Here is a 25,969-nt window from a genome sequence, read left to right on the forward strand (position 1 = left end):
TAGGGGGCGACAGAGAGGTGGGGATGAGTTGGGGTAGAAGGAAGGAAATGAGAAGGGGTGGGAGGAGAGGAGGAGGAGGAGGGATGCTGGTAAGGAGGAAAACTGACATCGAGACAGAGTGATGAAGATGAAGACAGAAGGAAAGAGAGGTAGAGAGATCTAGAGAGGCTGAAGCAGACAGACAAAGAGAGAGATGCTTATGGGGACTGGGATGGAGAGTTGATCAGATCCAGGGAAGGATCCAGAGGGTCAGAGATACCCACAAGGCATTACCTGGGACAGAGGGCAGGTGGGAGTCCAGAGGCAGGCAGGGGAGGCGAGGCGTACGCACACCAGTTAAATTTGCCAGATAGAAAGTACGTGCAAGGTCTCTCCTGTGGCAGTATTTAGAACAGCAAACAGCCGCAAGCTGAACATCCTGAAGGTCCATCAACAGAGGCTCTTTCAGTGAATCAAGGTTGATATGCATCACGGAATACTACCCAGCCATTAACAGGAGAAAGGCTGTTTTTTATGTACCAACTGGGATCAACCACTAGAATACACTGTTAGGTCGTGAAAAAGCAAGGTGTAGAAGGATGTGTACAGTATGCTAACATTTGCGCAAAGTGGAACATATATCAGTATATGCACGTAGGTATTTCCTGGTATATGCATACATTTCTGAAAGCAGATACAAGAAACTTGCATCAGTGGCTGCCTCTGGGGACGGGGACCAAGAGGCTGGGGATGCAGAGGAAGGGAGGTTGACTTTGCAATTTATTCCCTTTGGAATCTTCTATATTTTGTACCATGGGCTTCAGTTACCTGCTCAAACACTAAATAAGATTAAATGATAGAATAAAGACAGAGGGAGAGAGAAAGTCGGGGATAAAGCTGTGGGGAAGAGAGGGATGGAGGAAGAAAGGGAGAGAGAGTTTAACTCTGTTTAATCTAGTGGTCCCCAAACTTCTGTAGATGCCTTTGGTCACCCGGGGAAAGGCTGTGAGGGGTCCCCACCTCCCCAAATGACTGGCCAGGACCCTATTTGCTGCCCCATTTTGTCCCCCCAGGCCTAACACCTCTCAGTCTTCTCCTGGAGTGGCCACCTGTCTTCCGGAGTCTCCTTTTTTTGGGTCTGGCCTAGTTGAGTTGACTGGCGGCCCTGGAAGACAGAGGTTGACCCTTTCCTGTTTAGACCTGTGGTCCCTCAGGTGCGGTTGTAAAGGGAGGTCCTGCTCAGTCTTCAGGAGGCTGTGGCCTGCTGATGGCTTTGAACCCTGCCTCTACCATTTTCTTGCTGTGTGACCTCAGGCTGGTGACTTCGAGTCTCTGTTCCTCAGTCTCCCAGCTATAAAATGGGACAAGGAAGGTACTTCCTCGGAGGGCTGCTAGGAGGGTTGTGTTAGTTTCCTGGGGCTGCCACAATGAATTGTCACACACTGGGTTGCTTAAAACAGCAGAAATGTATTCTCTCACAGTTCTGGAAGCCGAAGTCTGAAATCAAGGTGTCAGCAAGGACTTGCTCCCTCTAGAGCTTTAGAGGGAGAAGACTTCTTTGCCTCTTCCTGCTTCTAGTGGCTCCCAGTGCGGCTTTGCCTGTGGCCACAAGACTCTAATCTCCGCCTGTCTTCACAAGGTCTTCTCTGGGTGTCTCAAGTCTACCTCTGCTTTTCTCTTATAAGGACATTCGTCACTGGATTTAGGGCCCACCCAGATAAGCCAGGATGACCTCACCTCAAGGTCCTTAATCACATCTGCAAAGACCCTTTTTCCGAATAAGGTCACAGTTACAGGTTCCACAGGGACACATCTGGTTTTTTGGGGGGTGGGGGTGGGGAGGGGACACTATTTAACCCACTACAGGGTTAAATGAGGTAAAACTAGGAGCTCAGCAAAGCACTGGACACAGTAAGGTTTTGATGAATGTTAACTATTCCCTTGATTTTGCTTGGCCCACATGATATTGTTAAATGTTTTTCATAAGTTGCCTACCTTTGAGATTCAAGAGCTTTCACATGAAAATGAGGATTTCTTGAGGAAAATCAGAACATTTAGCATCATTGGACCAAACCCCCACAAGGCCAAAGAGCCCTGAGAAATGACTGACCTTCGAAGGGGCATGTGTGTGGCCACTTCCCCAGTCCCCAGTGTCACCTGCCTGGCCCTGGGGCATCAGAGTTGGAGCCTCCTGGACCAGGTCTGTCCTGCTCACTGTTGTAGCCCCACCGCCCAGCCTGAGGCCTGGCTCAGAAAGCCAGTGAGGGACCCAGGACTTCAGGTCTGGCCCTTGTAGGATGTGTGACCCTGGGCAGTCCCTTCCTCTCCATGGACCTCAGTCTCCACATCTGTGGAATGGGGCAAGGTGTGAGATGATTCCTGGGCCCTTCTCGTTGTGGGGCGTTGGCAGGAGGCAGGCACGAGTTTGAGGTCACCAATGACTTACTGTTGCAGATAAACTGCCATTCTCAATCCTGGCTGCACGTTAGAATTGCCTGGATAATTCTCATTTTATATGCCTATGACTAGACTCCAATCCGCACCAAAGGGGGTTGCCCTTTGCTTACAGAACAGACCTTCAGCATGGCCTTCAAGGCCTTTATTCCTCCCAAGACCCCTCTCTCATTCATTCATTCTTTCCCTTTATCCCACTCCTTCTTCCATTCTCCTCACTGGGAGCCATTCTGTTCTGTAAATGAGTCTCTTTTTTGGGTCTTTCCAAATGAGGACTATTCTTTCATGTCCACAATTTTTGATTTACAGACTTGGTTGGCTTGGTTCCCCATTCCCATGGGCACACTTGGTCCCTGGCTTCTGATGGCTTCACAGGAGCCCTTGCCTTGCACCTTCAGATCCTGCATAAATACTGCATGGTCCCAAGGGAGAATTTCTTTGGGAAGTCACCCAGGAGCGGAATTACTGGGAGGTACGTATGTGCAGCACTTCATCTGACTAAGCCAGACTTTAATTTTTACCAGATTCATACTGTTAAAATGACAGCTCATCGCTGAATTTGCTTTTCTCTGATTACTAATGGGTTTGAGCACCTGCGCACATCCCTGTTGGCCTTTTAATTTGGTATAATCAAATTGATTTTTTTCTTCATAATTTTGTTTCTTTGGGGAGTTTTCAGAAGTCCTTCTCTGCCCCTAGCTCATCAATTATTTTCCTCTATCAACTTTATAGTTTACCTTTCACGGTGTTTTTTTTTTTTTTTTTAATATTTATTTATTTATTTATTTGGCTGCGTCGGGTCTTAGTTGCGGCACGCGGGATCTTCGTTGTAGCATATGGGATCTTAAGTTGCGGCGTGCAGGCTTAGTTGCCCTGTGGCATGTGGGATCTTAGTTCCCCGACCATGGAACCCACGGTCCCTGCATTGGAAGGCGGATTCTTGACCACTGGACCACCAGGGAAGTCCCCACGGTGATATTTAATCCAGCTAGAGAAAAACAGTCAAAACAGAACTGAGATAATAGAAGGTTTTCGTATTTCTACTGTCTAATCCTCAGCCGCTGGCCAGAAGCAGCAATTGAACGTGTGAAATGTGGCTAGTGCAACCGAGGGACCGAATGCTTAATTTTATTTTATTTAATTTAAAAGTAAATAGGCACATGCGGCTAGTGGCTACTGCCCTGCACAGCACCAATCTCGGGTTCCCTTTCATTGTATTCGGTAGGGATTCAGTTTTCTTTTTCTTCATAAAATGAACCAATTTCCTCAACACTATTATTAAACAATCTATTTCCCCCCATCAATTTGCTCCTGCATACACTTGAGTCTGCCTCTGGGTTCTCTGGGGTGAAGCCTGGCGAATGTAGTGAATAGCAGGGATGGAGGATCACGATTCTATAGAATTGTTTTTTTTTGTTTTTTTGGCTTTTCCATGCGGCATGTGGGATCTTAGTTCCCCGACCAGGGATTGAACCCGTGCCCCCTGCATTGGGAGCGTGGAGTCTTAACCACTGGACCGCCAGGTAAGTCCCAGTAATAGAGGTTTTAATTAGACACACAGTCACCCAGAATAAAGACTACATTTCCCAACCTCCCTTGCTGCTGGGTGTGGCCACGTGACTAAGCTCAGGCCAAAGAGGCAATGGTGAAAGCTTTGGGTCACGTCCTTTAAAAGGAAGGGGTGTGCCCTCCTATTCACGTGGAAGAGGTAACAATCCTAGGATGGAGGAGCAGCAAGATGGAAGGAAGCTGGGACCTTGCTGACTGGGCAGGACTGAGTCCCCCACTCCTTGGCTTCTTACTAAGAGCAACTGTAGATCTCAGTGGTTCTCAAACTTGAGGGGGCATCAGAATCAGGCTTCTCACTGCAGTGGCTTCTCTTGTTGCAGAGCACGGGCTCTAGATGCACGGGCTCAGTAGTTGTGGCTCCCGGGCTCTAGAGCGCAGGCTCAGTAGTCGTGGTGCACGGGCTTAAGTTGCTCCGCGGCATGTGGGATCTTCCCGGACCAGGGCTCGAACCTGTGTCCCCTGCATTGGCAGGCGGATTCTTAACCACTGTGCCACCAGGGACGTCCTGCACTATGCTTTAAATCTCTGTTTATCCATCTAGATCATGCGTGTACTTGGCCAGGCTGTCACAGAAACAGTGCCCGAATTCCTGGGGGACTCAGGGTCTGTGGAGAGGGGTGCTGTGGGGTGGGGGCTGACAGTGGGGGTGAGGCAAGACTAGGTCGGATTCTCTGGCTCCTCTCCACACACTTCCAGTCCACAAACCAGGCTGAGGTCCCTGGTGCCGGTGACGCCTGGAGGGCTCTGGGAAGGGAGTTCCCTCCTTGGTCTCTCAGTGTCCCCAGGAGGCCGCTGCTGCCCCGACACCTCCCAGGGTGCTGGGAAGGACACACGTGAGCCCACACTGGCCTGGGGCAGTCACTGCCCAAAATGCAGAAGCAGCGCCGTCTCCTGTCGGCCGGATTTTCTCCTCTCCCTGAGACCCAGCCTCAGCCTGGAGGGCAGGACACGGCCAATGGCATATTTCTGAGGCTGGCAGCTTCAGGTCCATCTGTCTTAGCCGACGCCCCAGCAGCCCATCTGCCTGTTGACTGGTTTCCTAACATCAGCTCACCAAGGATCAGTTCCTACCCAATGAACGCACTCCAGACCACCTTTAAAATAGGTTTCCAGCAAATGGCAGATTTGGCAAACTGGTCATCATGGCACATGGACTGGTAAACTGGCTGCTTCCAAGCCTGGTGGGGCATCAATCCAGCCCTGTAACCGGCTGCTTGGACCTGGAACGCCTGCCCACCCACAGACACGGCCCTGGCCCTGAACTGGGCTGGAATCCTGGGGTCAGCCAGGCCTCCCTCCCAACCCTAGAGCCCCTCCCCATCAATTCTCTCCCCAAGACGGCCTGGACGGGGGTGGGGGGGCCTCTATGCACACTGCACACACACAAAACAAGAAACTGGTTTAATTGTAAAACTAAGTTGAGGGAGGGGCGGGCGGGGCTGCGCTGAGGGGGCAGGAACCTGATTCTCCAAGCAGTGGTCCTGTCCCCAGTGCCACCCCGCGGGACAGGGACCATCTGTCCCCAGATGGGGGCTAGAGTGTTATAAAATGACAATATAAATAGACTTCTAGAAAAGAGGAGGCTGTCCCAGGTGCAGTAGTCATGTTCTGCAGAGGCTGGGGGTGGGTGGGAAGCCCTGACCCCTGTCTCCGCGTCCAGCCACAGAGAGGGGTGTGGGGCAAAGGGAAAAGGCCACTCTTCAGACATTCATGATCGACCCCCGCAATGGCTCAGGGGGGAGGGGCTGTGGATCAGGCGAGGTCTCAGAGACACGCACTCGCAGGCTGGAGGACAGAGGAGCTGGACCTTCTACATGCACACACGCGTGTACACACACACGCGCACACACACACACACACGCACACACCTCTTTCGTAGTGTTGTCTCCACCCCTGGCGGCCCCCACTGCAGATTTCCAGTGATGGGAAGGCCACCTGTCCTTCCTGGAGACAGGACAACACTGGGGCGGGCCTGTCCCAGAGGGTTGGCGGGTCCTGGGAGCCTCGTGTGCTCCCACAAGTCCCTGCGTTTTTTTAAAAGTCACAAAATCAAAACGGCAGTTCAGTAGTAGGGTCCCGCACACCCCCCAGCAAGGAGGGCAGTGCCATACAGAGTGTCTCCTGGGCTGGGAGGGGCAGGGGCCGGCCCTCCACTGGCCTCTGGCAGGGCAGGGGTGACCCAAGGGGCTCTTTGGTTCAGGGTCAGGGCGCTGGGCCTCATCTGGTGCGGTTCTGGCGCATGAGGGGCACGATGCTGGCGGGCGGGCCCGCTTTGGCCAGGAATGGGTGCTTGAGCAGCTCAGCCGCCGTGGCCCGCTGTGCCGGGTCACGCACCAGCAGGCGGTCCAGGAAGCCCTTCAGGGATGGCGACACCTGTCAGGAGGCGGGCGAGAGGGTCAGGGGGTCTGAGAGCCAGCTCCACTGCTCACTCGCTGCGGGGCCTCAGTTTCCTCCTCTGTCAAATGGGCTGACAACATCTACTGCCTAGGGAGGGGGCAAAGAGGTCCCAGGAGCTTGGCCCCAGGGGCTCATTCCCTCCCCATTTACAAGGTTCGGCAGGACCTGGCAGCAGCTGGGCCCTGGAGGCACCCCTTTCTCACCAGGCAATTCCTCCACCAGGAAGGCCCCTCTCCTGGATCTGGCTATGCTGTGTGCATCTAGCCAGGCCAGCCTAAGCACAACCTCTGGGATGTGGGGTGGTGAGGGCACAGAGTTCACACAGACACTCGAGGCCTGGGGGACACGGGGGTGACCCAGCGCACAGTAAGCGCCACCTTGGGAGGGAGCCATCCATACCCCAGTGCTGCCCGCACCCAGCGCTCTGCTTGGGTTCGGGGCTGGGTGGAGCCCTGTCCCCCCACCCCAACCTGCCTGCCGCCTGCGGGAGGGGCCCACCTTGTGCAGGTTCTTCAGTCGGGGTGGCAGGTTGTCCCGAATCATCTTCATGGCTTTGAGGGGTGGCTCATTGAAGTAGGGGGGCTCCCCATCCACCATCTCGATCACCATCACCCCCAGAGACCAGATGTCCACCTGCGGTGGGGGTGGGGCAGCAGGGCTGAGCTGTGCAGGCAGGGCCAGTGCTCGAGGGACACCCACAGAGGGATGGCCCTGGTTCTGTCTTTGCCTCTTCGCTCCTGGAATCCTTGGGCCCTGAACACCCTCGCTGATACCCAGCCTGCCGGACCCTATGCACTCCTCACCCAGGGAGCCCTCTGAAGGGTTCTGCCCACCCAGCATCTATCCCCTTCTTTTTTGCTAATCCCCCTCCTCCCCCTGGGTTCCTCTGGAGAACCCCCTCTCCCCTACTTCAGTCCATGGAGCATGACCAGGTAGCCTAAGCAGCAGAGTCCGGACACAGTAACTGGTTCAGGAACGGGCACAGGACCCAAGCTGAGCCAGTCACAGTCAACCCTGAGACTTCAACCAAGATATTCAGGAAAACAGTAGGGCTCATAGGCAGGGAGATGTGTCCTGGAGTTGCCAGGGTCATGTCTGCTTTGACCAGGGGAGCACCTGCCTGAGTGAAGACTACAAGGGGAAAATTCTAGGGACCCACAGCTTTCCATTTTGCTAAATCCGTTTGAGATGGTTTTGTCACTCACAGGCAGTCCTGACTGAGATGGTCCCTCAGAATCTCCTCCCAGCCTCCCCTCCCAGTGTGACCCCACTCCTGCCTGAGGTTCCCCCAAGACGTGCTTCCAAGGGCACCCTGGCCAGGCCCTGGGTCAAGCCTTGTTGACTGACTGTGGAGGAATCCTCAGGGCCACAGGCCACAGCTCAAAGACCAGGCAGGTAACGGCAGGGAGTGAAGCAGGTCAGTGTAGGCAATAGAGATGGGTGGGGACCATGGCCAAGATGAAGGCGCCCTGCACTTTCTAATGTGGAGCAGCCCCTCAGCACCTGCTGATTGCTGCCGTGTGGGAATTTGGCCTCCCCGTGGCCAGAGCTCTTGGTTTTCTGACAGAGGATAAAATTCAGACTTTCACGTGAGAGCTCTCTTTTTAAAATGCTTGCAAGGGCGTCTTCAGAGCACATCGGCCAGTTTGTGGCCTCTGCCCCAGGCTGACAGGCAGGGCCAGGGCCACTTCTGCTCAGCATTCTGTTCCCATTGCCAAGCACTGGCCTGGCTCCAAATTAGAACCCAGTCAGCAATGAGTGCACGCAGGCATGCCTACTTCTCCCCCAAAACTGTCCCCAGGGACTGAGCCCCCTCACCCCCAGCACTCTGGCTGTTCCGGACTGTCACAGCGTAAACCAGTGCCGAGAGCAGGATGACCGGCCGCCTCTGGCTCACCTCTGGCCCGTAGGGGAGGCGGGAGATGAGCTCCGGGGCCATCCAGTAGGGCGTGCCGACCAGGGACTTCCTCCGCGGCACCTCCTTGCTCACCTGGGCACAGAACCCGAAGTCCGACAGCTTCACCTGCAGTAGGACGTAGGCAGTAGGGTCAGAGGTGCTGGTGGGGGCAGGGTGAGCAGAGGCATCTACCTATTTGATTCCTTGGCCTCGGACGTGCTGGGTCTCCACGATGCTGCCCAGAGGTTACAGCCTCTGGGGAGCTCTGCCGTCTCCTGGCTGGGGCCCTCAGCCGTGTCACCTGCCCAAGATCGCACCATCTGCCTCCGTGACAGGGTCTGCGCTGGGGCTCTCGGGGGAAGTGGCCCGAGTCCCAGGGGTACCAAAGGCTGGGCGGGGGCTCAGACTGGGGCTGGCTCCCAACGCTGTGCCCTGGGCCCCTGCTTCCCGGCAGGAAGCACACCTTCAGCTGGCAGGTGTGAGAGGGATGCAACCCTGTCCAAGGCGGGTACAAGGGGACACAGCCTGCCTCTGCAACAGCTACGTCCCCAGACCGAGGATTTATACCTTTTTTGGAGCCGTGGGGCCTCTTCGGACTCTTGAGGACGTCCATGGATCCTCCTACCCCCAGAGAGCACGCTCACACACGTCCCCCAAACACATCTGCAGACATCTTTAGGTGTTCGTGGACCCCAACTGAGACTCCCGGTGAAACTGAGCCTTCCCCCCACCCCCCGCCTCTGCTGACTGGCTTAACTTTCCTGGGGGAGGGCGGGCAAATCACCAACAAGAATTTGGTGAAAGTCAAGGGCCCCCTCCCACTGAAAATCACGTTCACTCTTGGAATATAAATGCAGGTTCCGGTCACTGTGAGGCTCATCCATGGACCTCAGACTCAGAACTTCAGTCCAGAAGATGGGAGACAGGACTGGAGTCCACAGCCCACGCCTGGATGCCAGGCTAGGAGCAGGTTCTCACGTGGCCGAGAGCTGAGGCTGGCCACCCAAATGGAGTCTCCCCTCTCTGGGCCCAGGGCTAGACTACAGTTCCCAACGGCCTGTGCTGACGGCAGAGCCCCCGCCAGCCTGAGCCCCCTGACCGCAGTGGGAGAGGCCCCACTCACGTGGACCCCTGACTCTGGACTGCTGCACGAGGAACGAATGAACTTACTCCTCCGCATGCGACTGAACTAGGGGGTCAGAGCACACCCTACTAGCAGAGGGAGAGCTGGGGAGAGGCGGGGGAAGGCCAAGCCACCCCATTCCTCACCCTGCCATCGTGGGTCAGCAAGATGGAGTCGCTCTTGATGTCCCGGTGGATGACCCCCTGGGCGTGGAGCACGGACAAGGCCTGCAGCACGGCCAGGCACACGGCGGCGATCTGCTCCTCGTTCATCCTGCGGGGGTGGGTGGGTGAGTGACGGGGACAGACAGGGCCCCACCCTGGGGTTTAAGGGGGACACAACACTGCCCTGGGGTTTGAGGGGGCCGGATGGGGACAGAGCCTGTTGGCTCGGAGACATGGCCCCACCCCAAGGGGTCTGGAGGGGGCCAGTCCTATCGTGGGAGAGGTCTGAGGGGACCCAGGTCCACCCTGGGGAGCCGGGGGAGACAGCAGGCTGGCTGTCACAGGGTCCAGCTGTCCAGCAGTACCTGGTGTGGGTGACGATGTCGGTGAGGGCGCCTCCCTCCAGGAACTCCATCACCACCCAGAGCTCGTCCCCGACCAGGTAGCTGTTGTACATCTCCACCACGTTCTCATGCTGGTAGTCCCTCATGATCACCACCTGGGCGTGAGAGGCCGGGTCGGCGCGGCGGAGGGAGGACCGCCAGCCCCCGCCACCGGAGCCCTCGCGCCTCCCTCTCAGCCTGGGTGTGGGCCCTGCCACACTGCGGGTCCGGTTCCACCCATCACTCCTGCTCATCGGCGTCCCCCTGGGCTGTCCTCCCACGGCCAAAGCCAAGAGACCTCAAAGGCAGCGTGGGCCTGACGTCTGCACTCTATTCCCGGGGTGCTCCCGCCCCGCACACACCCCACACTTCTGATGTTGGTCTCTGACCAGCCCTGAGCTGGTCCGCGAGTGGCTCTGATGGCCAGGCTGGTGTTGGGAGAGGGAGCTGGGACGAGAGCGTCTAAGCACAGGGCTGAGACCAGAAGGCCAAGCAGGTATTAGGCAGGTCAGCTAAAAGGCGGGGGCGGGGGTGGGGGAAGAGATTTCAGGGGCAGGAAGGCCTAGCAAGGCAAAGCCTCACGGAGCTGGGGGAACACGACGCCCACAGGGGCCACGTTACACTGGGGCACAGCTGAGGAGTGTGGACAGGTCAGGAGGCAAGAGCTAGAGTCGGACGACCCCGGACCTGACATCCTCCTGGGACTCCTGCATCAGAGGCTGGGGGCTGCTCCCAACACAGATTCCTCTCGGGAAGCAGCCAGGGGTCTGCCTTTGCAACACGCTCACTGGTAGTGAGCCCCCAAGGGCCAAAGCCTGAGGTCAGACAGAAGCGAGGCCTAGATGGGGGCGGATCTCAGATGCACGGCCAAGAGGCCAGGCCTTTGTCCTGAGGGCACCAGGGGGCGCTGAAAAGGGCAGTAAAGGGGTGTGTGGCAGTCCTTTGGCTGTGGTGTGGGGAATGCCCAGGGGGCAGGGCCGAGCAGCAAATGGGCTACATGGGGATGGGGACGGGGAAGGAGTGACAGGCTCAGGGCTGACAAGCCGGGGTGGGGGCCGGGGAGGTCCAGAGCTCTGGCCTGGGGACAGGCGTGGCGGGGCCTCTCTGAGACAGGGAACCAGGAGAGGCAGGTTTGGAGTACACGCTTTGGGGCCAGAATGGGACTTGGTGGGTATGAGGGGCCTGGAAGGCACGCAGAGGGTGGGGCTCAGGGGGCTGAGGGAGCCTGGAGCTGGGGCTCGGGGCCTGGCCAGGAACAGGACAGCCGTGGCCGTGGGTATCGTGGGGACAGAGGAGACAGCCTGGGGAGGTGGGAGGTGTGACGAGTGAGGACAGGAGCCAGGCCCAGAACCCAGCCCTGGGGAACCCCATCCCCGAAGGCCCTCTCCCATCCTCACCCCATGTGCCCTCAAAAACCGCGGGGCGGAGGAGCCCCAGGAGGAGAGGTGAAGGGCGGGGGCGGGGGCAGCAGGCCCACCTCATTGAAGAGCAGCTCGCGCCTCTGCTGCTTGCGGAGGTCCATCTTCTTGACGGCCACCAGCCTGCCCGAGCTGCGCACGGTGGCGATGCACACGATGCCCGTGGAGCCCTCGCCGATCTTGATGAAGTTGTCCAGGTAGGAGCGAGGGTCGCCGGGGTCCACCACCAGTTGCAGGGCAGCCCGGAACTGCTCGTGGGACACTCGCTGAGGTTCCCGCTGTGGCGAGCGGGGGCCGGGGGGCCCGGGGGCGGGGGGTGCAGGGGGTGCGGCGAGGGTGCGGGCTGGAGGGGCCAGCTGGGGCTCGGAGGCGTGGGGGCCCAGCACTCCAGGGCTGGGGGGGCCGTGGGCTCGAGCGGGGGGCCGGGAGGCGGAGGAGGACTGGGGGATGGCCAGGCCCCCCACCGATGGCCCATTGGGGGCCACGTTGTGAGGCTCCCCCTGCAACAGAAAAGAGAGGCGGCTGTCAGTGGAGGGGCCAGAGGGACAGGGACCCCGGCTGCGGGACAGACACATGGTGGTCAGGATGGAGATGGACGGTGGGCTGGGCATGGGTTGGAGTCGGTGGGTGGCAACGGGGAAGCTCCGGGCAAGGGGACAGTGGGGCGGTCCTGGGGCAGGGGGAGCAGTTACCTGGGCGCCCCGGGATGGGTGGTCCGTGTCGGCCCGCGGGTACGTGTTAAAGGGCCGGCCAGCTGCCACTTTCGCCCCGCTGGCCAGACCGGCAGGCTGGTGGGGGGTGCCGACGTCGGGCCCAGAGAGGGGGCGCTTGTCCCGGGAGGACTCCTGGGGCCCCCCTGAGCCCTCCCTGGAAGACTTGGGCCTCTTGTCCGGCCCCACCCGCCGCCTGTCTCCACTGCTGCCACCCGCCTCGCTGCGACCGGCGACCCGGCCTGGACCGCCTGCCTTCTCTGGGCCCCCTCTGGCCGTGGCGGCCTGCTCCACGGGCATCCCGTTTTCCTGGCGGGCACGGGCAGGTGGCGGCGGGCTGTCTCTCCGCAGGGAGTTGGAGCGCGTCACCGACATGTTCTCAAACTCGTCGAGCAGCAGCGTGAGGGCCCCATCCTTGGCGCCTTTGCTGCCCCGCACGATGGTCTGGGGTCCGGGGCAATGGCAGGGTGGGGGCCGGGCAAGGACGAGGGGGACACAGGACGTGTATCCGACACACGAGGACAGGACAACACAACACACACAGAGACAAGACAGAGACGGAATGAAGAAATGCCATGGGATGACGACAGGGCTGGGCGGTGGGGGGGGGGGGGGGCAGGACCAGGGAGGCCCCTGCTGCCCCTTCCCCAGCACCCAGCCATGGGTGGCAGGAGGGGAGCGGAAGGAGAACCTGCCCATTGGTCAGGCTGTTGCCCCCCAGCTGGATGCACCCCTGTCTTTTCCTTGCTCTCCAGACTGGGAGGTGGTCCCTGCCCTGTGGGGTGCAGGGGAAGAAGGGCAGAGACCACGCCACCCCATAATCAGCCCTGGAGAGCTGCAAATTACAGGATGCTGGGGCCAGGGCCCAGCTTGGCACTTCCTCCCCTGCAGCCCGCCAGGGCTGTTAACTCCAAACCACGCTCTCTGTTCCTCTGGAGGCTGAGGGTGGGTTAAAGGGAGAGTCAGAAAGGTTTGGGCCCAAAGTAGAGGGCAGGAGTGCCCCAGGAGCAGGGCTGGCAAATGCGAATGCCCATGTAAAGCCTGTCCTGAATCCACCCTCACCCGCCATGGCCACCATCCTGATCCAGGTCACAGCCTCCAGGGTTCCCCCTGCCCCCGACTCAGCTCCAGGCACATGGGCCTCCTAACTGCTCCTAAAACACACCGGACACACTCCAACCTCAGGCACTGGCTGTTCACGCTGCCTGGAACATCTTCCCCCAAGTTTGCCCTGAGCTCTCCTCCCCAACGCACCCCCTTTCAGGTCTTTGCTGGAGGCTTTCGCTGACCACCCGTAGTCTGAAACGCCAGCCCCTAACACTCCCTGTCCCCCTCCCCTGCTTTCCTTTTCTCTAGAGCACTTAAAACCAGCTGACATAAAGCATGCGCACATCTGTCCATGGCCTGCTCCCCCAGTGCAATGATGGTGCGGGACGCCATGGTTTCCGCCTGTCTCTTTCTGTTCTGGCTGCATCTAGCACCTAGAACAGTGGCTGGTATGCAGAAGGTGCTCAATAAGCATTTGCTGAACCCGTGAGTGAGTGAGTAAGGCAGGCAGGCTGGGAGGAGGCTGAGGGGAGCAGAGGCCATGCCCCTCAGCCCTGTGCTGTCAATCACTGGCAGGCAGGGACATGGGCTGCCAGACATCCTAAAGCCAGAACCACCTCAAATGTGCCGAAACACAGATCCCACAAAACCCACCTACAGGCCACCATACCCCTGTGGGGCCAGCCCCTGCCCCCTGCCTCTCCTGGGATTGGCTGCCAGCCTGGAGGCCTGGCCTTGCCCAGGGGCCCAGCGAAGCAAGGGAGACACCTGGTCAGGCTTTGGTGCTGGAATAAGAGGTCGAGAAGTCCCTGGGGGTTGGGGGAGGGTCTGGGAGGACTAGGGAGTTTTCCAGCCGAGGGCAGCAAACACAAGTGCCCACAGGGGCCCCAGGACAGTGCCAGCCCGTGTGGCACCTTTGTGTGACTTAAGGTGCCCCTTCCTCCTGGCAGACACAGTCCCAGGTAGGGCTCGTGGCTGGCAGGCCGAGCAGGGGCTAGATTTTAGGAAGCGCCCTAGTGCGGGCATAACCAGCAGACAAGCAGCCACAGGGCCGGGTAGGGGATGGAACTGAAGTGGGCTGGGTGGGGCCTGCGGGCCCAGAAGAGCTGGCACCCTGCCTGCGGCGGCAGCTGCCCCTCCAGTGGCCCCAGCCAAACTGTCAGGAGAAGCCAGAAATAGAGATTTGGATGCGAAGTCTCTTGCTTTTTTAGGCAGTGGCAGAGAATTCAAAGTATCCAAAAGCCCCCTGCCTGGGGCACATGAATGCCTCAGTGGGCCGCCGGCTGGAGACCCTGGGGGAGAGCTTGCGCCCGCCTGGGGCGGGGCAGGATGAGTCAGCCCTGGGCCTGCCCCGCCCCCCTGCCCCCCCACCCCCACCCCCGGGCACGCTGAGCCTGCTGACCAGCCCGCCCACCGCCACCCCTCCGAACAACCCGGGTTGCGAGCCCGTGGCCCTTCCCGGTTCCCACTGCCCTTCGGATAAAGTCCGTGCTCCAAGGCCGGCTTCGCAGGCTGCGGGGTGCCGCACCCCCTGCCCCCAGACCAGCCTCACCGTAGGCCACGCCCGGCACTGGGACCACGGAGACAGGAAGGGGGTTAAGAACATGGGCCTTGGAAACGGACCTTGATTCAAATCCCAACTCTGCCCTTTTGCTCAGATGGCAGGGAAAAAACCCAAACCAAAAAACCCCCAATGCTTCACGTGGGCCGCTTCCTCCACTAAAAGCCCTGCCTCTCCACCATTTGCCCGAATGACTCCTCCTCATCCTTGGCCCTCAGGGCTCAGCTCCGGTGTCCCTGACTCCAAGAGGCTGGCCTGGACCCTGGGGCTGGTCAGGAGCCCCCTCTGGGCTCCCCCAGCCCAGCCCTGAGCACTTGGGGCAGTCGCCATGAGGGAACAAGTCTGTCCCTCGCCCTGAGATGGGAGCCCGGTGAAGGCCCAGGACAAGTCTGTGGTGCTGGGGACCGGAGCATAGAGCTCAGGGCGCGAGGCTCCAGGACAGGAGCACGACTTGGGGCTGGTGTGGGGGACTGTCGGAGGGTCAAGGTCACTGTAGGGTTCTCAGCAAGGTAAGGGGGGGGAGGTCAGCGCTGAGGCCAAGTGAGGGATCAGTGGGTGGAGGGGTGAGTGAAAGGTGAGGATTGGGCCGTGTCTGTGTGGAGGTCAGCAAGGGAGGCGGAGGTGTTGGCCGCAGGGTCAAGTGTGGGGTTGAGGGCTGGGGTCACCCCGAGGGGGTTGGCGCGGGTCAGGAGAGGCGGTGGTGGGCACCAGCATACCTTGGGGGCCCCAGGCTGGATGGAGGTGATGCAGGCGGGGTCGACAAGGGGCTTGGGCCGGCGAGCTGACTCCTCGATCAGGCTCTGCCACTGGCGGGGCAGCCCCGTGAACTTCTGCTCGTGCTGGTCGAAGCCCGTATGCACGCGGTGCTCGAAGTTAGACGGTGCCGAGATCTCGACCCGCTTCTTCTTCTTCCCAAACATGGCGCCAGGCTCTCAGCGTGGTGAGGGCGCAGACTTGGGCTCCTGCCGGCAGGCCTGTGGGAGGGGACAGCTCGCCAGAACCTGCTATTTCTCCTCGATCCTCTGGCCCCGCCCTGGTCCTATCCATCCTCCTCTCCTCCCTGGTCTCCCCACTCCCCCCAGCCCCCTCCCCAGTTTGTCCCCCACATGCAGCCCAAGGGACCCCGTGAACACCCGAGCCAGGCCCCTTGCTCAGAGCCCTCCTGTGGCTCCACCTCACTCAGGGGAGAAGCTCAGTCCTCCGGTGGCCCGCCCCACACGACCTGCCCCGTCACTTCTCTGCTCTCATCTCTCCCTCTCGCTCACACTGGCTTCCGAACCTCAGGGACTTGCACTGGCTGTTCCCTCTGTGGGGAACACTCTTCCCCAGTATCCACACACATGGTCCCCTCCCTCCCTTCCTTCAGGTGTCAGAGTCGTTGGTGACTCCTTTCCTGAACACCCCAAGAAAAAGAGCCCCCATTCCCCACTGTCCTTCCATCACATTTCGTAGCATGTTTAACTTCTGGAAATTCTGCTGCTCAGTCTTGTGTTTACTAGTTCAGTGTTTACAACCCCCATCACTAGACTTTCAGTGCCCCAGGCCAGGTCTCACCTGCCCAGTTTCCTGGCGTCCCACTCCCTTGTCTCGGCCACGCCCAGCACACAGTATGGGCTCAGTGACTGGTTCCTAAAGGCCCACCGACACTATCCCTGCTTTGCCAGCCTGCACCCTGGGCTGGAAGCACCACATACCTTTGGTTACTTGTTCAACAAATGGTTACCAAGCCCCTGTCCTATGCATGACCCCTAGGCAGCCTCACTGCTATAGGCCCACTTTACAGATGAGGAGACTGAGGCTCAGAGGAGGGAAGTTCCTCACCAAGATCACAGAGCGGGGAAAGAGCCACTTCATAACAGTTACTAACAGACCAAACAGTCCCTGTCTTTAGGGCCTGTGGTCTCCAGTCCTGTACTCAGAACAGTACCAGCACAGAGTAAATGCTCAATGAAAGCTGATTTAAAAACCAAAGGGGCCAAAGAGGACATGTGTGATGGTGGTGTCCCATAGGGGGACCAGAGAAATGATGGGCAGGGGAGTCAGATGGCCAGAGTGCAAATCTCTCTCTGTTGCCTACTACGTGTGACCTTGGGCAAGTGACTTAACCTGTCTGTGCCTCGGATCAGCCCCCACAGGGCTGCCTGGAGGATTAATGAGTTAATATGAGCAGAGCTGGGTGCAGGGCTGGGACACGGAGGGAGGGCCCCGTCGGCATTTGCTCTTCTGATGATTAGGATGACTCCTAGCCATGTCTGGGGAAGGGGGGCCCAGGTGCAGCCCCCCAACCCGCACACGGGCCCTGAGTCCCACAGACCTGGTTTGATGCTGGCTGTGCTAGAAGTGCCCTTGGGCACGAGATGTCTCCTCTTGGGGCTTCGGGTTACTCATCTGTAAAGTGGGAAGAACACATCATTTGTCCATTCATTCGTTCGTTCATTCATTCAGCAATAGCTCACTCCTGTGTGCCCAGCCTTGTGCTGGTTGGTGCTAGGGATACTGCGGTGACTGAGACAGCCTCTGACAGCCCAGAGTGGTCGGTGCTGGGGTCACAGAGCGCCAGACCCAGCCTGGAGGGATGGCAGGCTGGGGATAAGGGAGGTTTCCCAGTAGAGGGCCCGTGTGAACTAAGACCCAAAGAACTAGGAGAAATGCACTGGGTGGGGATTTCTGTCTGGTTCATGGCTGGCTCCCCAGAGCCTGGCACAGTGCCCAGCACAGGGTCGGGCCCAAGCTCAGTAAGTCTCGTGACCTAGCGAGGATGCCTGCGTGTGTCTGGGATGCGGCCCCTGCAGCCCCTGGTTCCACTCCTGGCTCCTTTCGCGGAGCAGCTCTGTGAGGTAAGGACGAAGAGGCCGCCATCCCCAGGCCAGAGGTAGGGCCATCAGTGGGCAGCGATCCAGGGGAACCGGTTTGGCAGCAGGAGCCGCCCAGTGGGAGGCGGGTGGGGACCCAGCAGTCAACCTGCCTCAACTGGCCTGGGCCTCCTGGCCAGCAGGTGACCAGAGCCAGGGCTCCCCCAGGGGTCCAGTTTCCCTGCCTGCTCTGGGGTGGAACAGGCCTGGCCAGGGTGGGGGGCCCTCTGCCCCAGCCCCTTCTCTACCCCCCGAGCCAGGAGCCCCTTCAGTGTCGCTCCCGCATTCCAGCCCCCAGGACGCTGCCTATCCCGCCTGACCAGGCCTCCATTCCTGGCCCACCTGCCAGAGGCCCTGACCTACCCTGTCCTCTCTCCAGGCTTCTCTGCCCTCGACTCTCTCCCAGTTCCAGCTCCCAGCCTCATGCCTACACGCTGACCTTCCCCCATCTTCCCCGCTCCGCTCCGTCACTCCAGATGTGTACCCCATGTCCCACCACCTCCTCACTGTCTTCCCAGATTTGCCTCTCTCACTCCGCCTGCCCATCCTCCGCCCCCCAGCCCAGGACCTGCGGGCCCCAAGTCAGCTCCAAGCCCTCTGCACGAACAGGGTTAGCCACAGGACCCCCCACTAAACCCAGGAGAGGGAGGCGCTCAGGATCCAGACGGGGTGGGCAGGAGGCAGCCTGGAAGACGGGGCAGCCAAGCCAGAACCCCTGCTGTAAACCCCCAAGTCGCCTCTGCCCACCGCCCCCGGCCCCGCCCCCAGCTGCCTGTGTGACCTGCGGGGGAAGGGGACAGAGGGGCACACCTCCGGATATTTGCCTGGGGCCAGCCCTTCCCTCTGGGCGCTGCTTGGAGGGCAGGACAAACAGAGGAACCAACCGTGTTTATGATGATCAGGCGGGAGCCCCGCCCTGGGGCAGCTCCAAGCACTGCCGGCTCCCCCGACCAGAACCCCCCCTTCCCACCAAGTCCCCGAGCTGCTGACTTTATGGGGGCCACAGAGGGAAGGGAGAGGAGCTGCTACATGTAAAGCGGCCTGCGCCAGCAGCAGAGGGGGCGGGCAGAGTAGGCGCTGGGGTTCCCAGGCAAGCCCAGAATTTAGGAGTCAGACAGCCCAGGGCCAGGAGCCCAGCTCTCCGCCCGTGAAGTGTGGGTGAGCTGACCCACCGTGGGAGCTCACTGCGTGGCCCTGGGCTAGCAGCTCAGCTGCTCTGCGCCTCAGTTTCCTCTGCTGTTAAAAGAGGACCATGACAGTACCTGCTTCCTGGAGTTCTTATAAGGAGTCACAGAGAACCCAGGCACTGATGGCCTGGCCCCAAGGCCAAGCGCACACAGCAAGGAAGCGTGCGGTAAATGTCAGTCACCATCCCAGCAGCAGCCAACGCTTGGGGAGCACCTACCGTGCCAGCTCCTCTCCTAAGCACTGGACCCAGAGTCCCTCATTTAATCTGCACGCCCAACCCCAGACAGAGGGGCCGTTTTGGGCCTTGTGCTACAGACAAGGAAGACGAGGCACAGAGAGGGCACCCCACTTGCCCAGGTCACACAGCTTGGGGAGCAGAGTGGACACAAGACTCCAGGCCTGTCTAACACAGAGCCCGGGGCCCCGCCAGTTCTCAGAATCACAACCGGTGCGTCCTCGGAGACTCGTGTGTGCCCGGGCCTGCTCGGTGTTCTGTGTCTAATCGCATTCCACCCTCACCGCTAACCTGTGAGACAGGCACGCTCATCCCCAGTTCACGGGTGGGGAGACTGAGGCTCAGAGAGGGGAGATCCTTTGTCCAGGGCACCTAGAATTTGAACCCAGGCAGTCGGGGACCAAAGTCCAGGCTCTTACCCACCTGTCCTGCGGTGGTGCTTGTTTTTGTCATTACCATCAAGGTCCTGGCCTCCAACCCTTCCTCACCCCTTCTCCACCCTCTCTATCCACACCCAGACCTTGCTCTTCCTCTCCTGCCCTGACCCCACCTGGGGGTGAGGGTCCCCAGCTCCTCCGACCTGCCCAGGCCCCCAGCGGTAGTGTGGGAGGCAGCACAAAGTGGGGCTCCGACCACCGCCACCCCCCACCCAGGGATCCTTACTCACCTTTTCCACGGGCCTTTGGCCTGTCGGTCTGCAGCAGAAAAGCTGTCCAAGAGCCAGTCCCCACCACCAAATGTGGTTTACTGAGGCTCAGCCCCAGCACTCACACCCCTACCACCACCACCATCACCACCACCACGGGGGACCCATGACCCTGCGCAGACGCCCATGCTGAGCTCACCGACTCCCCGGCACTTAGGTGCAGTGGCTATTCTCACTCCCATTTTGCAGATGTGGAAACTGAGGCTCACAAAGGTGAAATCTCTCACTAAGGTCACCAAGCAGAGGTGGGCCTGGAAGACAGTATGATCCACTAGAGTCAACATCCTTAAACTCCTCCCCGTGGCCCACGAGGTCCTGAGAGATCTGCCCCATCAGCTCGCCTCCCACACGGCCCCTCGCTCACTCTACCCCAGCCACTCTGGCCTCTTCACTGTTCTTCAAACGTCAGACATGCCCCCACCTCAGGGCCTTTGCACTGGCAGCTTACAACTGCCCCCCCACGCCCCCTGCTGGAACTCTCTTCTCAGTGATCTCCATATGGCTCCCTCCCTCCTTCCCTCCACCCACGTCTGCGCACAAATGTCCCTGTTCCTGTCCTACCACCCTCTATGCCCCTTTCCTTGCTTTATTTTTCCTCATTGCACTCACCATATACTGTGTGTGTATGTGTTTGTGTGTGTGAGATTCTTTAGTGTCTGCTTCTCCCACCAGAATGTCAGCTCCACCGGGGCAGGGCCTGTCCTCTGTCTTGCTCCCCACTGTACCCCAATGCCTACAACACTGCGTGGCAGGCACTCAAGGAACACTTGGTGAATGAACACATTCGCCTGTACCCGCTATGCTACACCCCTGCTCAGACACCTCAGACTCTGCCCAGGCAGTACCTGTGAAACTCTGGCAGAGAAACCCCTGGAACTCAGAGGCAGAGGGTGAAGTAGTGACCCCAGCGACACGGAACAAAGGAGGACAGGGTGCAGCCTGCAGCCACCAGCCGGGACATAGATGCCTCTGAAGCCCAGTGTTTGATCCCTCAAATGCAGGCACATTTCCATCCTACTCTAAAATGTTTATTTCAATCAAAAAAAAGTCTTTTGAATTATTTCACATGTGGGACGGGCAGTTTCCGACCTGTCCTAGCAAAAGCCTCACATTTTCCAGTCACCTCCTATGCTCATGTGTTCTACCATCTGACCTTTCATGAGAAAAAAACGGCACCACTCTCCCCACCAAGGAAATCAGCGCACGTGGAAAGAGCCAGATCTGCTAGTGTGATAACACGGTCAAGGGAGTGTGTGTGCGCGTGCACGTATATGTGTGTGTGCGCGTGTAGAGAACTCCTTCCCTCCTGCCCTCCACCTGCCCCGGCAGCCCTGAATAAAGCTGCCCCCCTCACCACCCCAGCAGTGGAGGGAGCTGACTCAGCCAGGGCCCCAGGGTGCAGAGGCAGAGCAGAGGATGCGGCAGGGGTCAACGGCCACCCCTTCCTAGTCACCAAAATGAAACTAAAGCAGGAAGGGGACGATGAAGAAGGGCTCACTGGCCCCAGCCTGCACTCAGCGCTTCCACCACTGGTTCCCGCCCACCCTTCTGCCATGATCTTCACCCACCAGCTCCAGAAGCCTCCTCCCTGCCTCAGTTTACCGCCTACCTCCCTGGGCTGTGCTCTGATGGAGGGGGAGTCTGTCTTAACGTGGCGGCCCACGGCAGGCTCTCACTGCCCCCCGAAACCCCACACCGTTCCTCCTTCACACCTTTGCTCAGCTCTTGCTGCGCACCTGCGTGTCCCCCCCCCCACCCCCCGCCCCCGCATTCTCCTCCTGCCCTGAGCCTAGTTCCACCGAGGAACCCTCTGGCACCTTGTCCCCAGACCCTGCCTCACGCTTTGGGACTGACACGTGCTCAAGCCCCCTCCTTGGCAAACACCTACTCTACCCACAAATGATCCATCACACTCAGCCCCCCACCTCTCTATCCAATCATCAATGTCTACCGAGGACTGATCTCTGCCAGGCCCGGGGCAGGGCCGACAGCAGAGGCCAGGAGCGTCAGGAATATCCCCGCCCTTGCAGAGCTCACATCCTAGGGGAAAGGAGACAGTCAATAAATGAGATAAATCAGAAAAATAGCTAGTATGGCAGGTGGTAAGTGCTGAGGAGAAAAATACAGCAGGGATCAGGAGAGTGTGGAGGGCGAGGGGAGGTGGGAATTTTCAATGAAGTGGTCAGGGAGGGCCTTGCTGAGGAGGTGACACTTGAGCAGGGACCCGAGTGGAGAGAGGAGAGGGAGCCCTGTGGGCAGCTGGAGGAGGAGTACCCAGGCAGTGGGAACAGCCAGTGCAAATGTCCTGAGGCAGGAACATGCCTGATGTGGTCAAAGAGCAGAGAGGAGGCCGAGTGGCTGGGGCAGGGTGAGCGAGGTGAGAGAGGAGGGCAGACTGTGTAGGCACTTGTGGGCCATGGGTAGGACTCTGGCTTTTTAAAAAAAATTTTTTTTTTATGTGGACCATTTTTAAAGTCTTTATTGAATTTGTTACAATATTCCTTCTGTTTTATGTTTTGGGTTTTTGGCTGTGAGCCATGTGAGATCTTAGCTCCCCGACCAGGGATCGACCAGGGAGGGATCAAACCTGCACCCTCTGCATTGGAAGGCGAAGCCTTAACCACTGGATCACCATGGAAGTCCCCAGGACTCCGGCTTTTACCTGAGTGAGACAGAGAAACAGGAAGGCTCTGAGCAGGGGAGGGATGTGGCCAGACGCAGGTGTGCACAGGCTCCCGGTGGCTGCGTGAGGGGGCAGGGCAGGAGCAGGGACACCTGGGAGGAGGAGGGTGCGACAGTCCAGCAGGAGAAGAGGGGGGGACGGGACCACGTGGAGCCTGTGGCGGCGGAAGGAACAGGCAGGTTCTGGGCACCCTGTAGAGGCTGAGACGGCAGGATTGCTGAGGACTGACACCACCTTTTGCAACAGCTGGAGCGTGAGCTCCACGGGGGCAGGGCTTGGTCTGGTCCTGCCCATCGCCGCATCCCCCAGAGCCTGGCATCCTGGCATCCGGTCCATGCTCTCCCAGCCCTTGGCATCACCTAACATGTTATATGGTTATGACTGTGTCTGCCGTCTCCCTGCTAAGTCGGTGGCTCGGCGCAGCCAGGAGCAATGCTCTGGTTGGTTACCGGCTGGATCCCAGGTCTCCCCTCAGGGGCTGCTGGGTGGATGGAGCGGACGCACGTGTTTCAGCGCTGACTCTGGCCTATGCCTGCACCAGGCATGCGGACCAGGCTGCAGTGAACCCTCCCAGTGGTTCTTGGGTGTGTGGGTGGAGAGTCCTCTTCCCTCCTGTTTCCCAAACTAGGAAACTGAGGCCCAGAGAGGAAGTCACTGCCCAGGGCTGCCCAGCGCCAGGGCACAAAAGCGTCGACTCTGACCCACGGAGGCCTGTCACTGCCCTTTTAAGCCTCCTGCTTCCCAGCAGCCCCGGCTCCAGACAAAGCTTCAACTCCAGACAAAGGACCTCAGAGGTTTATGGGACAGGAACATGAACAGAGACAACTCTGCTTCCGATGACCAAAACCAAGATCAGAAAGGCTGCTGTGGTTAGCAGGGAATCTGAAGAAATGTTAAACAAAACTCTGCAGGGCTTCCCACCTGGATGAAACTCCCCACTGTGACTTAGCAAGGCCCTGCCCAGTTGGGCCCTGCCACCAAGGGGCCCCATCTCCTCCCTGCACTTCACTCCAGCCACGCTGGCCTCCTCCTTTTCAGTCTTGGACACATCAAGCTTGTTCCAGCCTCAGGGCCTTTGCACCCATTGTTTCCTCTGCCCAGAGCTGCATGGCTCCCTTTTCTTGATCTTCAGGTCTCAGTGCAAAGAAAACCTCCCCTGAGAGGCCTTCCCTGACCCCCTGACAAAATTTGCACCCCTGCTTTATACTTCTCCATGGCATTTATTATCATCTGGCATTATATACCTATTGACTGTTGGTCCCCCCTCCTTCCCCTCCCCCCAGCAGAGTATGGGCTCCCCAGGAACAGGGGCCTTTTTCTGTCTCATTCTTGTCGTACCCCTGGCAGCTAGAGCAGGGCCTGGCACACAGCAGCTACCTGGAAAATATCTGTGCAACGAATGAGTGACGCCATTGCCAAAGTGATGAGGCTGGACCCTGAGGAGGAGCAGGGAAGGGTGGTGGGGCAGAGGGCAGACAGGAGTCCCCAAGGCCTGTCCACACTGCCTGGAAGTCTGACCTTGATGCCTGTGAAGGAACTGAGCCTCTTTAGAGACTGAATCCGGCTATTTCGTGAATGACCTGGTGTGTGTTCCAAACACAAGGAGCGCCGGCTGTGAGCCCACTTCCCCAGGCCCTCCCCGCCACACGGCCTAGGCTGGGAATGGGAGGAAGGGGTGGTACATTTTGGCCAGAAGCAGGAAGAACATCATACAGGGGGTGTGCCGCCAGAGATCCGCGTTCCCCACGATGGGTGAGATCCCATAAAAAGACACAGATGGAGGGCCACCCCAGCCTTGGGGAGCAGGGCCTGGAGTCGGCCACGTGGGAAGTGAGGAGCGGTCTGCTCTCCGTGCTCTGGCCACATAAGTGCCATCCTCCCCTCAACAGGCCTCTGCACTGAGTGTGCCGGACAAGGACTCAGAAGGCAGCCGATGAGTAAGAGCGGACAGCCCAGGCTCGTGCCCGCTTCACCACTGCCAGGCTGTGTGCCCGTGAGCAGGTGACTCTGGGCCTCCGTATCCTCATCTGCAAACTGGGGGTAACGATGGTCCCCATCTCCTGGGAGTGTTTGGACGATCGAACAAGATGACCCACGCAAAGTGCTTAGAACAGTACCTGCCGCCAAGTGGGTCCTCACTACTACAGGCTAGCTGCTGTTATCATTACTGGCACTGCTGTTGTTGTTGCTGCTGAACGAATAAAGGAAGGAACAAATAAAGGACAGAGGATGCTGAGCACGGTCTCCCAGAGCAAATGTGCCAGTCTGACTATCTCTGATTAAGACTTTGCTTCTCCAGGGCTGGGATGGGGGAGCATAACGGGTCCCCATTATGCTCTGATGACCCCTGCCCTCCCAAAGGACAGGGCCTGGGGCCCTCTCAGCCACCCTGTGTCCCCAGCCCTGCCCAGCACAGGGCGAGGCACAGCTCAGAGAGTGTGGCTGAATGCAGAGATGGTGCTTCCTTTACCCCGAGGTGCTCTAAGCCCCCAGGGAGGCCAGGCGGCTCCTGTGGCAGCCCCAGGCTCGGGTGCCCCCCTCCCCGCCTGGCCAGGCTCAATAGGGCACAGACACAAAGGGCACTGCTGGTGTCCCTCACCCCCTGGAGGTGCCCAGGGTGGGGATGGATGCCACAACAAACCTGAGAGTGTGGGCGAGCCCCCAGGGACTGGGGAAATCAGATTAGACTTCATTCATTCCTCCCCTGAGGTGGGGCAGGAAGGAGGGAGGGGGCAACAGGCAGAAAAGAGGCTCCAGTGGCCTCCCAAGCCCCTCCAACCTAAGTCCTTCCCCTCCACACACACACACACACACACACACACACGCACACGCACGCGCGCGCGCGCGCGCCCGAGACACAGAAGCAAATGAAGTCGCTCCACAGTGCACAGCTGTCCGCAGAGACTGACACAGACATGCAACACAGACGTCCAGCCACACAACCACAGACACACAAGAACACACACACTGGTCGCACGGAAAAGTCCCCACGCAGCCTGAGACGGAGCAGCCGCTTGCCCCACACTACCCGGGCACCCTGCTGGCGGCTGTATAGGGGCCTGGGCGCAGAAAGGAACATCCCACCCGGAGCCTCAGCTCCCGCCTCAGGAACACAGGCCCCAGCAAGTGGGCCGGAGGCAACTGTGAGGTGGCAATGGGAGAAGGTGGGGAAAGCAGTCTTAAGACGGGTCTGGCTCAGAGGAAGTTCTCAGAACGGAAGGGCCGCAACACTGGGGACCCACGGCTGGGACCCCAAGAAGTCAAGGACCCGGGAGCCCCTCCACAATGTAAAGACCCGTACACCCCAGAGATGGAGGGACTCCGGAGAAACCCAGAGACACATACAAGGATCCTGGGGGAACCAAATGACACAACGATACGGACTTTAGCCACCACCTAGAAACACAGCCACATGCTTGCATACACATAATCCCACAAATGCTCCGTTATGGCTGGACTCACTAGGAAGGCAGACCCCAAGACCCTCCACACACCTAGGAACCCTCCTGGGACAGAGTTAAACCATGAGATCCGCACACAGACCCAGGCATGCCCACAGCCAACTCCAGGGTCACCAGTGGCCCAGGGAGGCACAGCCCCTTG

At 59.1% G+C, this 25,969-nt stretch overlaps 1 protein-coding gene across 4 annotated transcripts in view; it reads right to left on the reverse strand.

Annotated features, from left to right (window-relative positions):
* Positions 1-5,388: 5,388 nt before the first annotated feature.
* PAK4 (p21 (RAC1) activated kinase 4) overlaps positions 5,389-25,969 on the reverse strand; it is a 45,941-nt gene continuing 25,360 nt past the window's right edge. For 3 of the 4 annotated variants that reach the window (XM_082438045.1, XM_082438047.1, XM_082438046.1), the window contains exons 2-10: positions 17,017-17,090; positions 15,419-15,676; positions 12,077-12,538; positions 11,444-11,884; positions 9,949-10,082; positions 9,566-9,692; positions 8,297-8,422; positions 6,898-7,032; positions 5,389-6,375 (exon numbers count right to left, since the gene is read on the reverse strand). In XM_082438045.1, coding sequence (XP_082294171.1) covers positions 6,220-6,375; positions 6,898-7,032; positions 8,297-8,422; positions 9,566-9,692; positions 9,949-10,082; positions 11,444-11,884; positions 12,077-12,538; positions 15,419-15,622 — 1,785 coding nt within the window. In that variant the 5' untranslated portion in view covers positions 15,623-15,676; positions 17,017-17,090 and the 3' untranslated portion in view covers positions 5,389-6,219. The remainder of the gene's footprint in view (positions 6,376-6,897; positions 7,033-8,296; positions 8,423-9,565; positions 9,693-9,948; positions 10,083-11,443; positions 11,885-12,076; positions 12,539-15,418; positions 15,677-17,016; positions 17,091-25,969) is intronic. The other variant, XM_082438048.1, reaches the window with a different exon arrangement.

Source organism: Balaenoptera physalus (genome assembly GCF_965194825.1).
Source record: "Balaenoptera physalus genome assembly, chromosome: 19".
NCBI lineage: Eukaryota > Metazoa > Chordata > Mammalia > Artiodactyla > Balaenopteridae > Balaenoptera > Balaenoptera physalus.